The 17592-nt window shown below is 48.6% G+C and overlaps 1 protein-coding gene across 6 annotated transcripts in view; it reads left to right on the forward strand.

The window, feature by feature from the left end:
- The first annotated feature begins 1874 nt into the window (after positions 1 to 1874).
- LITAF (lipopolysaccharide induced TNF factor) overlaps positions 1875 to 17592 on the forward strand; it is a 45837-nt gene continuing 30119 nt past the window's right edge. The window contains exon 1 of one of the 6 annotated variants that reach the window (XM_058434058.1): positions 1875 to 1894. In XM_058434058.1, the coding sequence (XP_058290041.1) occupies positions 1876 to 1894 (19 nt within the window). In that variant the 5' untranslated portion in view covers position 1875. Of the gene's footprint in view, positions 1895 to 10349; positions 10384 to 10522; positions 10581 to 10780; positions 10846 to 11244; positions 11570 to 13424; positions 13535 to 17592 lie in introns of those variants that run through there. The other 5 variants (XM_032145548.2, XM_032145547.2, XM_032145545.2 and 2 more) reach the window with 5 other exon arrangements.

Here is a 17592-nt window from a genome sequence, read left to right on the forward strand (position 1 = left end):
GGTGGCTCACACCTGTAATCCTAACACTTTGGGAGGCCGAGGTGGGCAGATCACCTGAGGTCAGGAGTTTGAAACCAGCCTGGCCAACATGGTGAAAACCCGTCTCTACTAAAAATGCAAACATTAGCCAGGTGTGGTGGTGGGCGCCTGTAATCCCAGCTACTTGAGAGGCTGAGGCAGGAGAATCGCTTGAACCCGGGAGGTGGAGGTTGCAGTGAGCCGAGATCGCGCCACTGCACTCCAGCCTGGGTGACAGAGGGAGACTCTGTCTTAAAAAAAAAAAAAAATGCATAAATATCAGAATGAGGCACGGTGCCTGCTGCTTTATCTCATTGTCGTGACCATGGGGAGGGGCAGGGCAGCTGAGAGAACGAAAACAGAGGTTCTGGAAGGGAGGGACTGGCTCAGGTCCTGTGGCCACTGCAAAAGAGACCAGAGGGAACTTTCAAAGCCATGACATCATCATCACCGCTTCTCTCACCATTTCCTAAAAATCAAAGGGGGCCTGGCTGCACCATGAGCCCTGGTTACCCCCTCGGGAGGTTGAGCAACCTGTGGCTTCCCAGCACCCACAGGCACGGCTCCCTACCTGCCCTTCTCCTTCTGGCTTCAGGAAGAGAAACCCACCTTGAGCCACCGCAGCTCGTGCCAGGGGCCTCAGATGATGGACAGACACTGATATGGAGGTTCAAATTTCAGGAAACACAGCAACAGCCCAGCCATGGTGCATCTGGGAGAAAACCCCAGACAAGGAGGTCCTTTTGCAAGCCGAGTAGGAGAGTGACATCTTGGCTTGTTGTTGTCTGGGGCAAAAAAAAAAAAAAAGGCTCAGCCCCTGGAGAGACAGCGGGGCCTCAGTGGGTGCCCCAAGAGAGGAGAGAAACTTGCATGGAGACCCAAGAGTGCTGGGGTTTTGGCCGGGCACAGAGGCTCATGCCTGTAATTCCAACACCTTGGGAGGCTGAGGCAGGAGGATCGCTTCAGCGTAGGATTAAGTTTAAGATTAGCCTGGGAAACCCATCTCTACAGAAAATAAAAGATTAGCCGGGCATGGTGGCTCATGCCTGTAGTCCCAGCTACTCGGGTGGCTGAGGCGGGAGAATTGCTGTGCTGAGGAGGTAGAGGCTGCAGTGAGCTATGATAGCACCACTGCACTCCAGCCTGGGTGACTATGCGAGACCCTGTCTCTACATACAAAAAAGAAAGCAAAAAAGCATGCCGGGTTTTGTCCCATTTCCAGCCTGTCTGCGGGGCCTTTAGCTCCCCAGCCCCTTTCTGGGCCTCCAGCTATAAATGACGGGGCTGGAGCGGGGAAAACGGGCAGAGGGCTCTCCTTCAGACTGCGGAGGGCAGGGACTTGCCTCACCTCACACAGAACTGCTTGTTTCTGTTCTGTGAGTTGGGTCTGTAGGACACTGTTTGAAAGGAAAGGTTCTTAGCTTCTGTGGCCGGAAAGTCACAGATCTGGGCCATCTAGAAAGCTCTAAGCTCTAAGAAGCTCTCCACAGCATGGGGGCTGTGCATGGACCTAGAGCCAGACAGCTTGGGTTCAAATCCTACTGCTGCCATGTGCTGGCTGTGTGACTTTTGACAACCTGCCTGACCTCTCTGGGCCTCTATTGCTAAGTCTGTAAAGCAGAGATGATAATATTTCCCTTATAGGGTTGCTGGGAGAGACGAGTCTGGTGGCCCATGTGAAGGTGACTGTTTGTTAGGCGGCTATAATTCTATGACTCATGATCCACCCGCACTCCACTGCCCAGCCTCTCCCCACAGCCCCACTGGGTTGTGGAATGGAGCTCAAAGAATGAAATTCTTCTGTGTTATGAAGACATGTGTTTCCTGGAGGCTACAAGGAAGAGAAAGTGCCAGTAGATGACCCTAAAGTCACAGGGTACTTGTTTATTGTGGATTTTTCCTCTCCTGCTCCTAACCAGAATATAAACTCCAGGGGAGTTGGGACCCCTATCTTGTTACCCCGGTTCTAGCTCCTGACATGGTGCCTGGTTCCCAGGACACATCACCTGAGAGGGTGAGAAAGCTGCCTGACAACTTCACGAATCAGCCAGACCTGGTACAAATTTCACCTCTAGTCACCTTCTTGCTGTGTGATTCAAGGCATGTTACTTTACCTGTCTGGGCGTCAGTTGCCTCATCTGTAAAACAGCTGGATTGTTGTAAGGAGAAAATGAGATGGTGGATGTAAAAGTGCTTTTACATTCCAGGGCCCAGCACCCAGTGGGTACTCAGCTTGTGTGCCCACCACTATCTGCTTCCTCCCCACCACCTCTTCCTCCTCCTCCTCCTCCTCCTCCTCCCCCTCCTCTTTCCTCCTTTCCCTTCCCCCTCTCCCCTGTCCTCCTCCCCCTTCTTCTCTTCCTCCTCCTCTCCTCCTTCACCCTCAAGCTCCCCCCTCCTCCCTCTCCCCCTGCTCCTTCCCCCTCCCCTCCTCCCTTTCTCCGTCTCCATCCTCCCTCTCCCCCTCCTCCTTTTCCCCTCCTCTCTCTCCTCCTCTCCCCTTCCTCCTTTCCTCCCTCCTCCCCTTCCTTCTCTATCCCTCCTCCTCCCCTCTGCCTCCTCCCCTCTCTGTCCTCCCATTCCTCGCCCTTCTCCTCCTTTCCTCCTCCCCTTCCCCCCTCCCCCTCCTCCCCTTACTTCTCTCTTCCTCCTCCTCCTCCTGCTCTATTGGGGTTTCATTCTGCATCAGATGCCAGTTGCTGTGACCTTGGTATGTTTTGTTAAATAGAAACACAGTCACGCAGCATAATCCCTGTGGCCAAGAGGACACCTGTGTGTCCTTATTAAGTGGGTCAGGCCTCCCATCCTGAGAACACGCTCTTCCTGCGGTTTACAGGGCCCTGCCCTGAAGCAGGTAACCCGGGCCTCACTCTGGGCAGGCGGGAAAGGCCCCACCTGCCATCCAGCTGGGCTCCTTCTCCTGGCCCTGGTGAAGACTGAGGCCTAGCCAGTTCTGGGATGGTCCCAGGCCCCGAGGGGAAGGGTTGACCCATTAATTACAGGGCTTGGGAAGCTGACCTGGGCCTCTACCTGTGCCACTGGCTGCAGGTGCCATCACCCACAGACGGTGACCAGCAACTGCCCGTGGACTTGGAGCCAGGCCGCCTGCTGACTCGGCTATCCTGTCCTGGCCAGAGGCAGATTTCACGGGGAGCACTGCTAGATGGAACCCAGGATGCCTAGTTACATTTGAGTTCCAAAGAAATAGCAAATGATTGTTTAGTATAAGTATGTCTTATGCAGTATAGGGACATATTACAAATCTGCAGCATTTGGGACAAACTTATATAAATGACAAACAGGCATTTGCTACTTCTCTGCGATTCAGATTAACTGGGCATTCTGCATAGTTTTACCTGTTGTTTTGTTTTGTTTTGTTTTGTTTTTTGAGACGGAGTCTCACTCTGTCGCCCAGGCTGGAGTGCAGTGGCGCAATCTCGGCTCACTGCAAGCTCCGCCACCCAGGTTCATGCCATTCTCCTGCCTCAGCCTCCCAAGTAGCTGGGACTGTAGGCGCCCCCCACCACGCCCGGCTAATTTTTTTGTATTTTTAGTAAAGACAGGGTTTCACTGTGTTAGCCAGGATGGTCTCGATCTCCTGATCTCGTGATCCACCCGCCTCAGCCTCCCAAAGTGCTGGGATTACAGGCGTGAGCCACCGCGCCCGGCCGGCATCCTGCCTAGTTATGTGCTAGATCCAGTAACACTCCCTAAAGCCTCCCTCTGCCCATGAGCTCACCCCGTTTCAGCTCCATCTTGGCAGCAGCAGAAACAAAGGGTATGGCCAGGGTCAGGGCCAGGCCACTGAGCCAGGATTGGGGTTGGGGGTGTAACCTCAGGCAAGCCTCCTGTCCTCCTGGCCTCAGTTTCCCCATCTGCATAACTCAGCTGAAGAATCCCGGCTGCATGGACCTTTTTTGAGGGCAAAGCATGTGATGTATGTGGGAAACATGTTTTGGAAATGGAAAGGTGTTATGGAAGCATGAGTGACCGGAATTGGTCGTTAATGGGTAACGCAGACCAGTCAGTGGGGGCTGTTTACTGGCAACTGGGTTCCTGTTTTGGAGATTAGTTTTTTTCAATAAGCAACTTGCATTTGTTCTTGAAACATTGGAAAATGGACAGTAGCAAAAGGATGAAAAATTCTCTAATTATATCACTCAGAGACAACTATTTATAGCTTTATTTTATTTTTACTTTTATTTTATTTTATTTTTTTGAGGTGGAGTCTCGCTCTGTTGACCAAGCTGGAGGGCAGTGGCATGATCTCGGTTCACTGCAGCCTCCCCTTCCCGGGTTCAAATGATTCTCTTGCATCAGCCTCCCAAGTAGGTGGGATTACAGGCGCGAGCCACCATGCCTGGCTAATTTTTTGTATTTTTAGTACAGACGGAGTTTCACCGTGTTAGCCAGGATGGTCTCGATCTCTGACCTCGTGATCAACCCACCTCGGCCTCCCAAAGTACTGAGATTACAGGCGTGAGCCACTGTGCCCGGCCAATTTTTGTATGTTTAGTAGAGATGGGGTTTTGCCACATAGGCCAGGATGGTCTCGAACTCCTGACCTCAAGTGATCTGCCAACCTCGGCCTCCCAAAGCGTTGGGATTACAGGCATGAGCCACCGTGCCTGGCCAAAACTTTTTTTTTTTTTGTAGCTATTCTAGTGAGTATAAAGAGGTATCTCATTGTGGTTTTGATTTGTATTTCCTTGCTGACTAGTGATGCTGAACATCTTTTCATGTGCTTCTTGGCCATTTGTGTATTTTCTTTGGGGAAAGGTCTATTCAAGTCCTTTGCCCTTTTTTTTTTTTTCTTTTTTTCTTTTGAGACAGGGTCTTTCTGTCATACAGGCTGGAGTGTAGTGACATGATCTCTGCTCACTGCAGTGTTGACCTCCCAGGCTCAGGTGATCCCCCACCTCACCTCCCAAGTAGCTGGGACCATAGGTGCGTGCCACCACGCCTGGCTAATTTTTGTATTTTTAGTAGAGACGGGGTTTCACCATGTTGGTCAGGCTGCTCCCAAACTCCTGACCTCCAGTGAGCTGCCCGCCTCAGCCTCCCAAAGTACTGGGAGTATAGGCGTGAGCCACCGCACCCGGCCCCAGTCCCCATTTTTAGACTAGGTTGTTTGTTGTTTTTTTATTGCTGAGTTGTAAAAGTTCTTTATATAATCTGGATACGAGACCCTTATCAGATATATGATTTGCAAACATTTTCTCCTCTTCTGTGGGTTACTCTCCTGATGGTGTCCTTGGGCGCACAAAAGTTTTCCATTCTGATGAAGTCTATTTGTATTTTATTGCTTTTGCATTTGTTTTCATATTTATAAAACAATTGTCAGATCCAAGGTCGTGAAGATTTATGCTGTTGTTTCCTTCTAAGAATTGTATGAGTCAACCTTTGTATATGATGTGAGGTAGAGATCCAACTTCATTCTTTTACACGTGGATATCCAGTTGTCCCAGCACCACTTGTCAAAAAGACTCTCAGCTGGGCATAGTGACTCATGCCTGTAATCTCAGCACTTTGGGAGGCCAAGGTGGGCGGATCGCTTGAGGTCAGGAGTTTGAGACCAGCCTGTGGTGGTGCATGCCTGTAATTCCAGCTACCTGGGAGGCTGAGGCAAGAGAATTGCTTGAACTTGGGAAGTGAATGTTGCAGTGAGCCAAGGTCACGCCACTGCACTCCAACCTGGGTGATGGAGTGAGACTCTGTCTCAAAAAAAAAAAAAAGACTCTTTCTCCATTGAATGGTCTTGGCATTCATTGATCATAGATGTATGGTTTATATGTAGACTCCCAATTTTGTTTCATTGATTTATATGTCTATTCTTATGCCAAAACCACATACTTTGATTACTGTACCTTTGTAGTAAGTTTTAAAATCAGAACGTGTGGGCCAGGTGCAGTGGCTCATACCTATAATCCCAGCAATTTGGGAGGTGGAGGTGGGAGGACTACTTGAGCCCAGGAGTTCAATACCAGCCTGGGCAACATAGTGAGACCACATCTATACAAAAAATTTAAAAATTAGCCAGGCATGGTGGTGCGCACCTGTAGTCCCAGCCACTCTGGAGGCTGAGGTAGAAGGGATCCCTTGAGCCCAGGAGTTTGAGGCTGCAGTGAGCTATGATGGCAGTACTACACCCCAGAATGGGCAACAGAATAAGACTGTCTCAAAAACAAAGTGTTAAAAACAGAAACAGTGGATCCTCCAACTTTGTTATTTTTCAAGATTGTTTTGGCTATTTGAAATCCCTTGCAATTCCATATTAATTTTAGGATCAGCTTGTCTATTTTTGCCAAAAAAGGCAGCTGGAATTTTGACAGAGATTACATTGGACCTGGGCCGGGCACGGTGGCTCACACTTGAAATCCCAGCAATTTGGGAGGCCGAGGCAAGTGGATCACTTGAGTCCAGGAGTTCGAGACCACCCTGGCCAACACGATGAAACTCTGTCTCTACTAAAAATACAAAAATTAGCCAGGCTTGGTGGTGCATGCCTGTAGTCTCAGCTACTCGAGAGGCTGAGGCAGGAGAATCGCTTGAACCCAGGAGGCAGAGGTTGCGGTGAGCCAAGATCACACCACTGCACTCCAGCCTGGGCAGCAGAACGAGACTCCATCTCAAAAACACAACAACAACAACAACAACAAAAACAGAGATAACATTGGACCTGTACATCCGTTTGGGAAGTATTGCCATTTGTGATCATTACTTTTACACATCAACGTGGCTAGCCTATAGTACCCAGTTATTCAATCAAACACCAATCTAGATGTTGCTGTAAAAGTATTTTGCAGATGTGGTTTATTTTAGTTGACTTTAAGTAAAGGAGGTGGTATCTTTTACTTAATTCAATACTTTATCACAAAGTATTGAATATCTCATGTAATTTACTGAATACTATACTAAAAGTTAAAAACAGAATGGTTGTAAGGGTACATGAAATACGGTTTCTTCTGAATGTGTATCACCATCGTAAAGTTAAAAAATCATAATTGAACCATCATTAAGTCTGGTACCATCTATATATGTATATATCTCCTCTCTCTTTCTTTGAAAGATTTCTGACTGATATACCACTTTAACAATATTAAACTTCTGGTCCATGAATGTCTTTCCATTTATTTAGGTTTTCTTTAATTTCTTTCAGCAATGTTTTGTAGTTTTCAGTGTATAGGTCTCGAACTTCCGTAGCTAAGTGTTTTCCTAAGTATTACATTCTCTCTCTCTCTCTTTTTTTTTTTTTAGAGATGGGGTCTTGCTATGTTGCCCAGGCTGGATTCAAACTCTCATGCTCAAGGGGACCCTTCTGCCTCAGTCTCTTGAGTAGCTGGGACTACAGGTGTGTGCCACCATACCCAGCTTCTAACCTTTTGAAGCTATTGTAAATGAAGCCATTTTCTTAATTTCATTTTGGGGTTGCTCATTGCTAGTATATAGAAATGCAACTGGCTGGGCATGGTGCCTCACACCTGTAATCCCAGCACTTTGGGAGGCCCAGGCAGGTGGATGGCTTGAGCCCAGGAGTTTGAGACCAGTCTCAGCAACATAACAAAGCCCTATCTCTACAAAAAAATTACAAAAAAAATTAGCTGGGCACAGTGGTATATGCCCATAGTCCCAGCTACCGAGGAGGCTGAGGTGGGAGGATCGCCTGAGCTCAGGAGGTCAAGGCTGCAGTGAGCTGTGATCAAGCCACTGTACTTCAGCCTGGGTGACAGAGACCCTGTCTCAAAAAAAAAAAAAAGGAACTAATTTTTGTATGTTAATCTTAAATCCCACAACTTTGCTGAACTGGTTTATTAGCTCTAATAGGTATTTTGTACATTCTTTAGGGTTTTTACATATAGGATCATATCACCTGTGAATAGAGATAGCTTCACTTTATCCTTTTCAATCTGGATGCTTTTATTTTTCTTGCCTAATGGCAATGGCCAGAACCTCCAGGACAATGTTGGACAGAGGTGGCCAGAGTGGGCACTTTGGCTTCTTCCTGTTCCTAGGGGGAAAGCATCCAGTCTTTTACCATTAAGTGTGTCATTAGCTGTGGGATTTTCATAGAAGCCCTAAGGTTGAGGAAGTTCCCTTCTATTTCTAGTTTGAGTTATTTTTTTTTAATCATGAAAACGTTATTGGATTTCTTCAAATGCTTTTTGATGATCATGTGGCCCAGTTTACTTTTATCCCCTGGTTGGAAGCCTTGGGTTGGAAATTCAATCTCTGTGGTTTTTTGGGGATCAAAGAAAAGAGTTACAGTCTTATAGCTCTCCCCATAAATAATTGCAAGCTCACAGCCGTGATAAGTGTTTAGGATGGATAAAAACACAAAGCTGGCTCCCGTTGCTGCTCAGCAGTTGGGGAAAGAAAAACAAATGAAGATGTGGTAGTATTCAGTAAAGGACAGAAGAAAATTCAGGCTTACTACTGCTTTTTACAGGAAGGAAGGGAGGAAGGGACGAAGAGAGGAAGGAAGGAAGAAAAGAAGGAAGGAAGGAAGGAAGGAAGGAGAAAAGGTTGGGAGGCAGGGAAAGACAGGAAGGAAGGAAGGAGAAAAGGTTGGGAGGGAGGGAGAGACAGAAAGGAAGGAAGAAAAGCATTCATACAGGGATGTTTCTTGAACATTATCTTTGAGAGATTTTCCCTAGGTGTTATGTCTCCCTAGCAATGGTCTGTGATATTCTGTCTTAATGTCAGTATAATAATTGGTACTTTTGCAAGCCTTGGTTGCATCCTGAGAATGGAGGAATGGCAGAGGTTGGGTGTAATCCAATTTCTTGTTCTTCTCTTCTCCCTCCCTCCCTCCCTTCCTTCTTTCCTTTTCTCTCTTTTCTTTTCTTTTTTTTTTTTTTGAGACAGAGTCTCGCTCTGTCGCCCAGGCTGGAGTGCAGTGGCGCGATCTCGGCTCACTGCAAGCTCCGCCTCCCGGGTTCACGCCATTCTCCTGCCTCAGCCTCTCCAAGTAGCTGGGACTACAGGCGCCCGCCACCACGCCCGGCTAATTTTTTTTTTGTATTTTTAGTAGAGATGGGGTTTCACCGTGGTCTCGATCTCCTGACCTCGTGATCCGCCTGCCTCGGCCTCCCAAAGTGCTGGGATTACAAGCGTGAGCCACCGTGCCTGGCCTCTTTTCTTTTCTTTTCTCTTTCTTTCTTTCTTCCTTTCTTTTTCTTTCTCTTTCTTCCTTTTCCCTCTTTCCCTCTTTCTTGCTTGCTTGCTTGCTACAGTGCAGTGGCTTGATTATAGCTCACTACAGCCTCAACCTCTGGAGGTCAAGGAATCCTCCCACCTCAGCCTCCTGAGTAGCTAGCATATGCCACCACTCCACCACTTTATTATTATTTTTTAATTAAAAATTTTTTTTATAGAGATGGAGTCTCACTATGTTGTCCAGCGTGGGCTTGAACTCCTGGGCTCAAGAGATCCTCAAGCCGTGGCCTCCCAAATTTCTGAGACTACAGGCAGGAGCCACTGCACTCGCCCCCTTCATATTTTAAAAGCAGTAAAATGTTGCCTGTACTAATAACATCTACATGGCAACCTCCTATGCTTGGGAGAACTTTGAAATCCCTTCCAACTTGGTAACTCGTCCACGGCCGAAGGTGACCCGTCAGTGGACATAGCGCAAGGTGGCAAGAACTTGGGGCTGGGGACACTTTGCTGTGGGACCCGGGACAAGCCACACTCCCTATCTGGGCCTCACTATCTTTAGGACCTCAGGTAAAGGCATGGGATTTGGGCACCGGAGGGTTCTAAGATCCAGGTCTTTGCCAGCATGGGGCTCGGAAGCTCCCTGTCCAAATGGCGTTTGTTTGTGGATGGCCACATCAGGGTTCTGCCCATCTCCTGGCTCTGTGTACTCTCAAAGCCAGGCATGCTTATAATTCCCTCTAATGATTTCCCAGAGAGCCTGCTGGATCCAGGCTGCTGCTGTTATCACTGCAGTCGGCTGATGGGGCTCCAAGCAGATGGGCAGATGGCACCCATTTAGGGGAGGATGTGGAAACAGGAGCTACTGATTTCCAGAGTTTTCTTTCAGTGATGGCGGAGAAAGGCCTACCTGGGGGCACGGACCACCCTGGGGGCACAAAGCGGAGAGGCAGCTGATAAGCCTTACCTAATACCTATCCTGTGCTGAAAACTTTACCATCTTCCCAGTTAACTCCCAGTCGGTCTTAGGAGACAGGACCGCTATTGTGCCCATTTTGCAGACAGGAAGCCGAGCTCAGAGAGGGTGGGTAACTTGCCCGAAGGCACAGAGAGAGTCTTAGTCTGTTCGGACGCGTCTGTAGAGTTACAGGAAGAGAAGGGCAGCCCTCCAGAGGGCCGGGAGCGCCCCAGCGCGGGTCCAGGGTCGAGGTTGGTGGTCCCGCCGCCTGGAAGAGGTGGAGCGGCGGGGGAAGGGGGGGAAGAGGGGGGAAGTGGGGAGAGCCGAGAGCGGCAAATCCGGAGGGAGGGTCAGGCTGTCGGGGGCGGGCTGGTGGGGCTGGCACCGAGAGGCAGGAGCAGGATAGGAGAGTGGGGGAGACACCAGGCCCGCGCGAGGCGTCTGGGGGGTAAGCCTGGGGAGCTCTGGGGTGGCGAGCGAGCGGGGTGTGGGGTGGAGCCTGGGGGCGATCGGAGTGAGGCGGGGAACAGGCGGTGGTCTCGCCTGGGGCCCAGGTGCGGGCATCGGGGGCGGGAGAAGCCGGAAGCCCAAGCTGGCCGCGCTCCGCCCCGGCGGGTCCAGCCCCCGCCCCCGTCCCCGCCGCCCGGCCCTTTTCCCGGGGCGCCCGCGCGGCCAGCTCAGACCTCCCGGCTCGACAGGCGGCGCGGGCGGCGGTGAGTGCGGCGCGGGGGGCAGCGGGAGACAGCGAGGGGCCCATGGCGCCAGCACCTGCTGGGAGCCCCGGGCACTGAGCCCTTGGCTGGGGGCTCCTGGGAGGCCGGGAGGCGTCGGGCAGGTCGCGGGCATCGAGGCCCGGCGGAGGGCGTGGGGGCCCGGCCGGGGCGGGGTCCGGCCTCCCAGCTCTGGTCCCGGCCGCGTCTCCGGTTGGGGTCAGTTCCTGCGTCCCGGAGTGGCCCGATCACGCGTGGCGGGGTCGTCCGGCCCCCACCCGAACGAGCGCCCCTCGCGGCCCGCCGCGTCCCCCTACCCGGAGAGGACGGCCCCTGGGCTTTTTAGAAAAAGGCGCGATTCGCTCTAGTGACTCAGGTTGAGATTTCCAGAAATATCCCCCGGGGGGTTCAGAAACAAAACCAAAACAAACAAAAAAACCCCAACGCATTCCCAAATGCTGTTTGCACACATTTGGCTTCTAGAGGCGCGGGTACCCGCGTTTCTCCCCCTGCCCCCGCGAGTTCGCGCAAGATCCGGGACGGACACCCGAGGCCCCTGGGAGACCCTGGGGAGGTGAAAATCAGAGAGCGAAGCGGGCCGTGGCCCCCAGACCTGACCCCTCCCCGCGGGGTAAGGTGGGCACCCCGCGAGCGCAGGGGTCCTCTCACTGCTGATGGCACCCAGCTGTGGGCCCAGACGCCGCTCACCGTCCACCGCCGGTGCCGGGTAGGTGCTGGTGGGACCAGCTGGTGACTGGTGGCAGAAGTAGACCTCGCCCCTCCCTGCCAAGCTGGGCAAATACCCTCCCCGCTCTGGTCTGCAGGTCACTGTGGATCGAGGTGGTCAGTTGGTGGTGTGCCCGAAGCTATTCGGGGTCAGGGAGAGGAGGTGACAGGGGAAAGGTGTGTGTTCTGGAAGGGCCAGTCATGCTTCAGGGACCAGGCTTGTTGCACCTTCACTGTTTTTCTACTTCCCGACAGTGGAGCTGATGTCACTGACTGTTGGACAGAGCAGTGGTCACTGGGAAATCTACAGTTTGTGGAAGCCACTGGGCCTTCCAAGCTCCCACCAATCCTCCAAAGAGGATGCCTCCCTCCCCTTGGCCTGGTGCACTGGTGCTGGTTCAAAGACTGTCTGAAGCCCAGCTTGGGGTCCTCTTTAGGAAAGCCATGATTTGCCTTAATGTGTGCTTGGCTGCCTCATCTGCCCTCTCACCCCCTGCCTTCTCAGAGTGACTCTTTTTAGGACTTCCTGTTTAGGACTAACCCAGATGCCTGCAGAGAGAAGTGCAAGCTGGTATCTGGAATTCCACCAGTGTTTTGGTTTTATCAGTTGGAGCAGGATCTAGATGGCGTGTGACTTGCTTCACCTGGCATAGAGTAACACCCATGTTGCACTTGGCCTTCTTCTGCACCAGCCCTTGCTCTGGGAACTAAATGTGCACCAAACTCTCTAAGAAACATTTAATTGTAATCTACCATGAAGGAGGCCCATCTCCCTCTTTCCTGTTACTTTAAGGCATGAATAATTGATGCATTTATTCACATTTGAGAAAGTATCCTGTAATGTTTTCACAGATTCAGTGACTGGGTGATTGATCTAAGACGTAGGATCAATGTCTTTCTTTTTTTTTTTTTTTTTTTTTGAGACAGAGTCTCACTCTGTCGCCCGGGCTGGAGTGCAGTGGTGCGATCTCGGCTCGGCACTGCAACCTCTAACCCTCCACGCCCCCCCTCAACCCCCTGGCCGAGTTCAAGCAGTTCTAGTGTCTCAACCTCCCAAGTAGCTGGGATTACAGTTGGGTGCCATCACACTTAGGTAATTTTTGCATTTTTAGTAGAGACAGGGTTTTGCCATGTTGGCCAGGCTGTTTTCGAACTTCTGACCTCCAGTGATCCACCTGCCTCGGCCTCCCAAAATGCTGGGATTACAGGTGTGAACTACCTCACCTGGCCCATTTCTTAAGTCTCTAAAATAGTAGATTGAAGTGTAATTCACTGTATTTGGGGAATACATTTCCCTTTGTTACTTCCGTTCCTTTTATGGACGGGCTGTTGAGAAATAAAGCGCTACCCTTGCCGTGTAAAGGATGCAGAAGAATGGCTCCTGGTCCTGAGGGGTTTACGCAATGGGTAGAAAGTAGAAATACACACTGGCAAAAAAGCTGGTGCTTGCTAATGCCCTTGTAACTCAAGAAAGGGCTTGAGAACAGTGGAAAGGAGACAGCTAAGTTAGAGGAAGTTTCATGGAAAAACTGAGGCCTGAGCACATGTGGCAGAAGGAACATGAGGACATAGTTCAAACAAACAGGAGGGTCTCAGCAGAGCTGTGGAGGAGGTACAGACAAGCCCGGGTGGTTGAAGACAGTAAATGGAAAATCTACTGAGAGGAAGGAGCTGGAAGGCGTTTCCAGCCTAAGTCAATTTTCAAGAAAATAAGCAGTGCATATTTTGCTGGCATTACCCATCCTCACTGCTCAGAGGTGTATGACAGCACTTTGAGAATGGGCTGGTGCCGTTTTGTGACTGAAACTTCTCCCACTGAAGAGGAGTTTCCCCAGAGCTACAGTGAGGGTGGAAGACAGAGGAACTGCAAGAGGAAGTCCTGTGTTCTTGGCACTGTGACTTGTCCTCTGTTTGTTTTCGCTTTTACAGCAGTGAAAATAGCCCCATGGGTGAGGCGGTCTATCAGGTAAATAGACTTCCTTAGCTCTGTGTTTCTTTAGCACACACATTTTTGACGTCTCCCGGGTCTGTTTGGCCACTCATGGTCTGTTCTGAACTTGGTTGATGTTTACTTGCCTAAGAATTGTTATTTGAAGGTCAAGTGGCATTTTCCAGGGTCCTCATAATTTCATCTTGTTTGAGCCTGTGTTGATTGACACTCTGGACACAGGTGACCACAGCTTTGTAGCTAATGAAGTTGTCCCTTGGCTGCAGGTTATTTCAGTAGAAGAATTGTGTAATTTCATAGAGCTTAAGGCATGGACACAAGAAAGGAACCATTCTGGAGGGTGTCTATGTGATGGTAATTCTCTGCTCACCTTGTAGCAGGTAGGAGTTTATGTATCAGGATCCAAAGCTGGAGGCTTCAGAGAAAATAATGTTGGAGAATTTAAGCTATTTAGCTCATGGAGCCTTAGAATTAATTGACAGTGGCCTCAGGTAAGTTTAAGAGCTTAATGATGACTTGCCTTAAACTTGAATCCGTGAGGTTATTCCTAGGTGATGCACCGATAGTTCAAAATTTTTTATTAAAAAATATTAAAGTGTGGAAGATAAAGAAGAAAGGTATAATCTCATAGTGAGAATGAAACAACTACCACTGGCTGTCCTTATCGGGCGGCTTCTGTCTTTTGTCTTTGTGCCTGTTTTCTATGAAATTGTCATCAGGGTTCATACAATTTTGTATCCTAATGCAGTCTCAGTCTTATTAATGATCTCCTTGCACTGTTTGATGAAAAACTGTCATTCATGTGGAAAGTGGGGATGTGGTTTCACCAGGAGTCCAGAGGAAAATTGCCCACTCTGATTGTGGGGGAGCAGCCCAAATCCCCGATGGAAGCATTTTCCATTCCTCAAATCACTGTGATTTGTCATTACGCCATGCTTGAACCTGGCTGTAAGATCGTGGTAACTTTATCTTTGACTTGTGGGACATACCACCCTGCAGAAACAGCCTGAACTCAGAAGATGGAATTGGCACACGTTTCTCTGAAATATTTCACTCTGAGTTTCTGTACTTTTACCGAGGTCTACTGAAACTGGAATTTCTTTGGGCTCAAATAACCGAAGGCCAATTTCTGGCTTCCTTTCCCAAAGAGCTGGAGGTGCGGGTTTCCCCTTTTGTCTAAATCCTTCCTGCTTAACCATTTCTGGCTTAAGATGCACCATTCACCTTGAACATTTTCAGGAATGACAGACAGGTTGAATTGCATGACAACAAAAACCATATTGCAGAATCGTTGTAGCTTAAAACCTGCCAGGTGACAGTCCTTAGTTTAAGAATTTTAAGCAATATTCAATTTAATAAGCGTACAATTTGGATAGTTCCTGAAAGTGGATTATAGTCAGGATCCACTGTGCTCACATTATTGGAAATAACGTTTTTCTCCAGAGACCCTAAAAGACCAGACCTTTTTGACCCTCGCAGCTGGTTCTCTTTCTTGTTTACAAACTAGGCTATTTTCTTAGGAGACCTGACAATTTGCATGTGAGTGCCCTTCTTTTGCCTAAGGAATCCCTTTTTTATTCTGGGGTCATTTCTGCGATATACATATTCATGGACCTAGCTTAGTGTTTCTTTTCTAGGGGCTGGGAGATGGAGACCAGAGTAGAATTGAATATTTCTCCTTTTTCTTCCTGGAAGAATCGATCTCCGAGGATTAAGTTGGTAGTTAAAAAGCTGCTTTATCTTTCTGAAGGCCTTGCCCTTTTATGTGTTGATCTGATACCCAAATGTAGAAAACAGTTCTATACACAGCTTGGGGATATATTTTTAGAAGAGTTTACCACCCACGTGTGGCTAAAACTTTGTGGGGAGTTTTTTTTTTTTTCCGTTGTGAGTGAAACAGATATTTCACTATATCTTGCTCTTGTTTTCAAACCCTTTAAAAAGCCATTGACCATTTTCTCTTTTATTTTTAGTTGACACATAATAGTCATACACATTTATGGGATAAAGAGTGATATTTTCGTACATGTCTCCAGTGTGTAATTGATCCAAGGGTAACTGGCACGTCCATCACCTCAAACAGTTACCGTTTCTTTGTGTTGTAAGCATTCAGAATTCCCTCTTCTAGCTATTTGAAAATATACACTGAATAATTGTTAACCATATTCACCCTACTGTTCTACAGAACAGTAGAACTTATTCCTCCCATTGAACTGTAACTTTGTACCTATTAACCAACCTCTCTCTAGCCTCTCTTCCCCTCCCCTTTGTAACCTCCAGTAACCACAGTTCTTTTCTCTACTTCTGTGAGCTCAGTTTTGTTGTCCTTCCTTTGTGGAAGTTGTGAAATACCTTTTGAGGGGAGTGCAGACTTGTGTTCAGGCGTAAATATGCATTCAGCTGGGCAGAGTTTGGGATATTCCTTTAAAACCTGTTCTTTTGCTGAAATTCTAGGTATCTTTTTATTTTATTTTATTTTTTAATTTTCACCTCATCAGTTAGAAGTATCAGAAACTCTCCTTTTCCCCCCACTTAATCTTTGGCATGTATCCAAAATATACTTTATTTATTTATATATTTTTTGAGATAGAGCCTTGCTCTGTTGGCCAGGCTGGAGTACAGTGACGTGATCGCAGCTCCATGCAGCCTCAACCTCCCTCTCGGGCTCAAGCCATCCTTCCACCTCAGCCACCACACTAATTTTAGTGGTTTTTTTTGTAGAGACAGGGTTTCGCCATGTTGCCCAGGCTGGTCTCAAACTCTTGGAGTCAAGTGATCCATCCATCCTGGCCTCTCAAACTATTGCCATTACAGGCATGAGCCTTACCCCAAAGCACTCAAATTTTGTTTTTTTTAAATTGAACTTGAGTGTTTTGGGGTAAGACCTGCCTGTTCCATTTCACCTTATAGTTTTTCTTACTCTTGGCCTATGTAGGGGAGAGAGAAGACTTTCTTTCTGCCTTCTGAAGGTACCATAATTGAGTCTATGAAATAAACCGATGATAGATAGATTAACAGACAAAAATACAAACAAATTTATTCCATGCATAAATGTGGGAGTCCCACAGAAAGTGAAACTCAAAGTAAGGTCAAATAATTGAAGTTTATATAGTGTGCCTGAGCTACAAAAAAGGAATAAGGGGCTGGGCATGGTGGCTCATGCCTGTAATCCCAGCACTCTGGGAGGACAAGGCAGGCAGATCGCTTGAGTCCAGGAGATCAAGACCAGCCTGGGCAACATGGCAAAGCCCTGTCTCTACAGAAAATACAAAAATTAGCCTGGCATGGTGGCTCATGCCTGTGGTCCCAGCCACTCTGGAGGCTGAGGCAAGAGGATCGCTTGAGCCTGGGAGGTTGAGGCTGCAGTGAGCCGAGATTGTGCCACTGCACTCCAGCCTGGGTGACAGACCAAGACCCTGTCTCAAAATAAAAAAGAAAAAGGAATAGGGGCTTGGGGCTCCTGGAAGGAGGTAGTGATAGGTTATGGAAGGGTAAGGGGAGGAAACGTATGGTGAAAAAAGGTTGCCTTGTTATGCAGATAAAAAGTCTCTTGAACGATGAAAGTTGTCTCAGAGAAGCGTCAGAAGAACAGGCGATGGCTTGTGACCAGGTGTCGGCCTTTAATCTCCTCTCCTAAGTTAAGATCTTCCAGCTGGGCACGGTGGCTCACGCCTGTAATCCCAGCACTTTGGGAGGCCAAAGTGGGTGGATCATGAGGTCAGGAGTTCAAGAGCAGCCTAGCCAACAAGGTGAAACTCCGTCTCTACTAAAAATACAAAAATTAGCTGGGTGTGGTGGTGGGCATCTGTAATCCCAGCTACTCAGGAGGCTGAGGCAAGAGAATCACTTGAACTCAGGAGGCGGAGGTTGCAGTGAGCTGAGATCACACCACTGTACTTCAGCCTGGGCCACAGAATGAGACTCCATCTCAAAAAAACAAAAACAAAAACAAAAAACCTCCCTGGTTAATGAGGGTCCTATGATAGTCACTTTCCTTTACACAGATCAAGTATCTCTTCTCTGAAATGCTTGGGACTGGAAATGTTTCAGATTTTGGATTTTTTTTCACATTTTGA

This window comes from Hylobates moloch, unplaced genomic scaffold, assembly GCF_009828535.3.
Source record: "Hylobates moloch isolate HMO894 unplaced genomic scaffold, HMol_V3 SCAFFOLD_23, whole genome shotgun sequence".
In the NCBI taxonomy this organism is placed as follows: Eukaryota; Metazoa; Chordata; class Mammalia; order Primates; family Hylobatidae; genus Hylobates; species Hylobates moloch.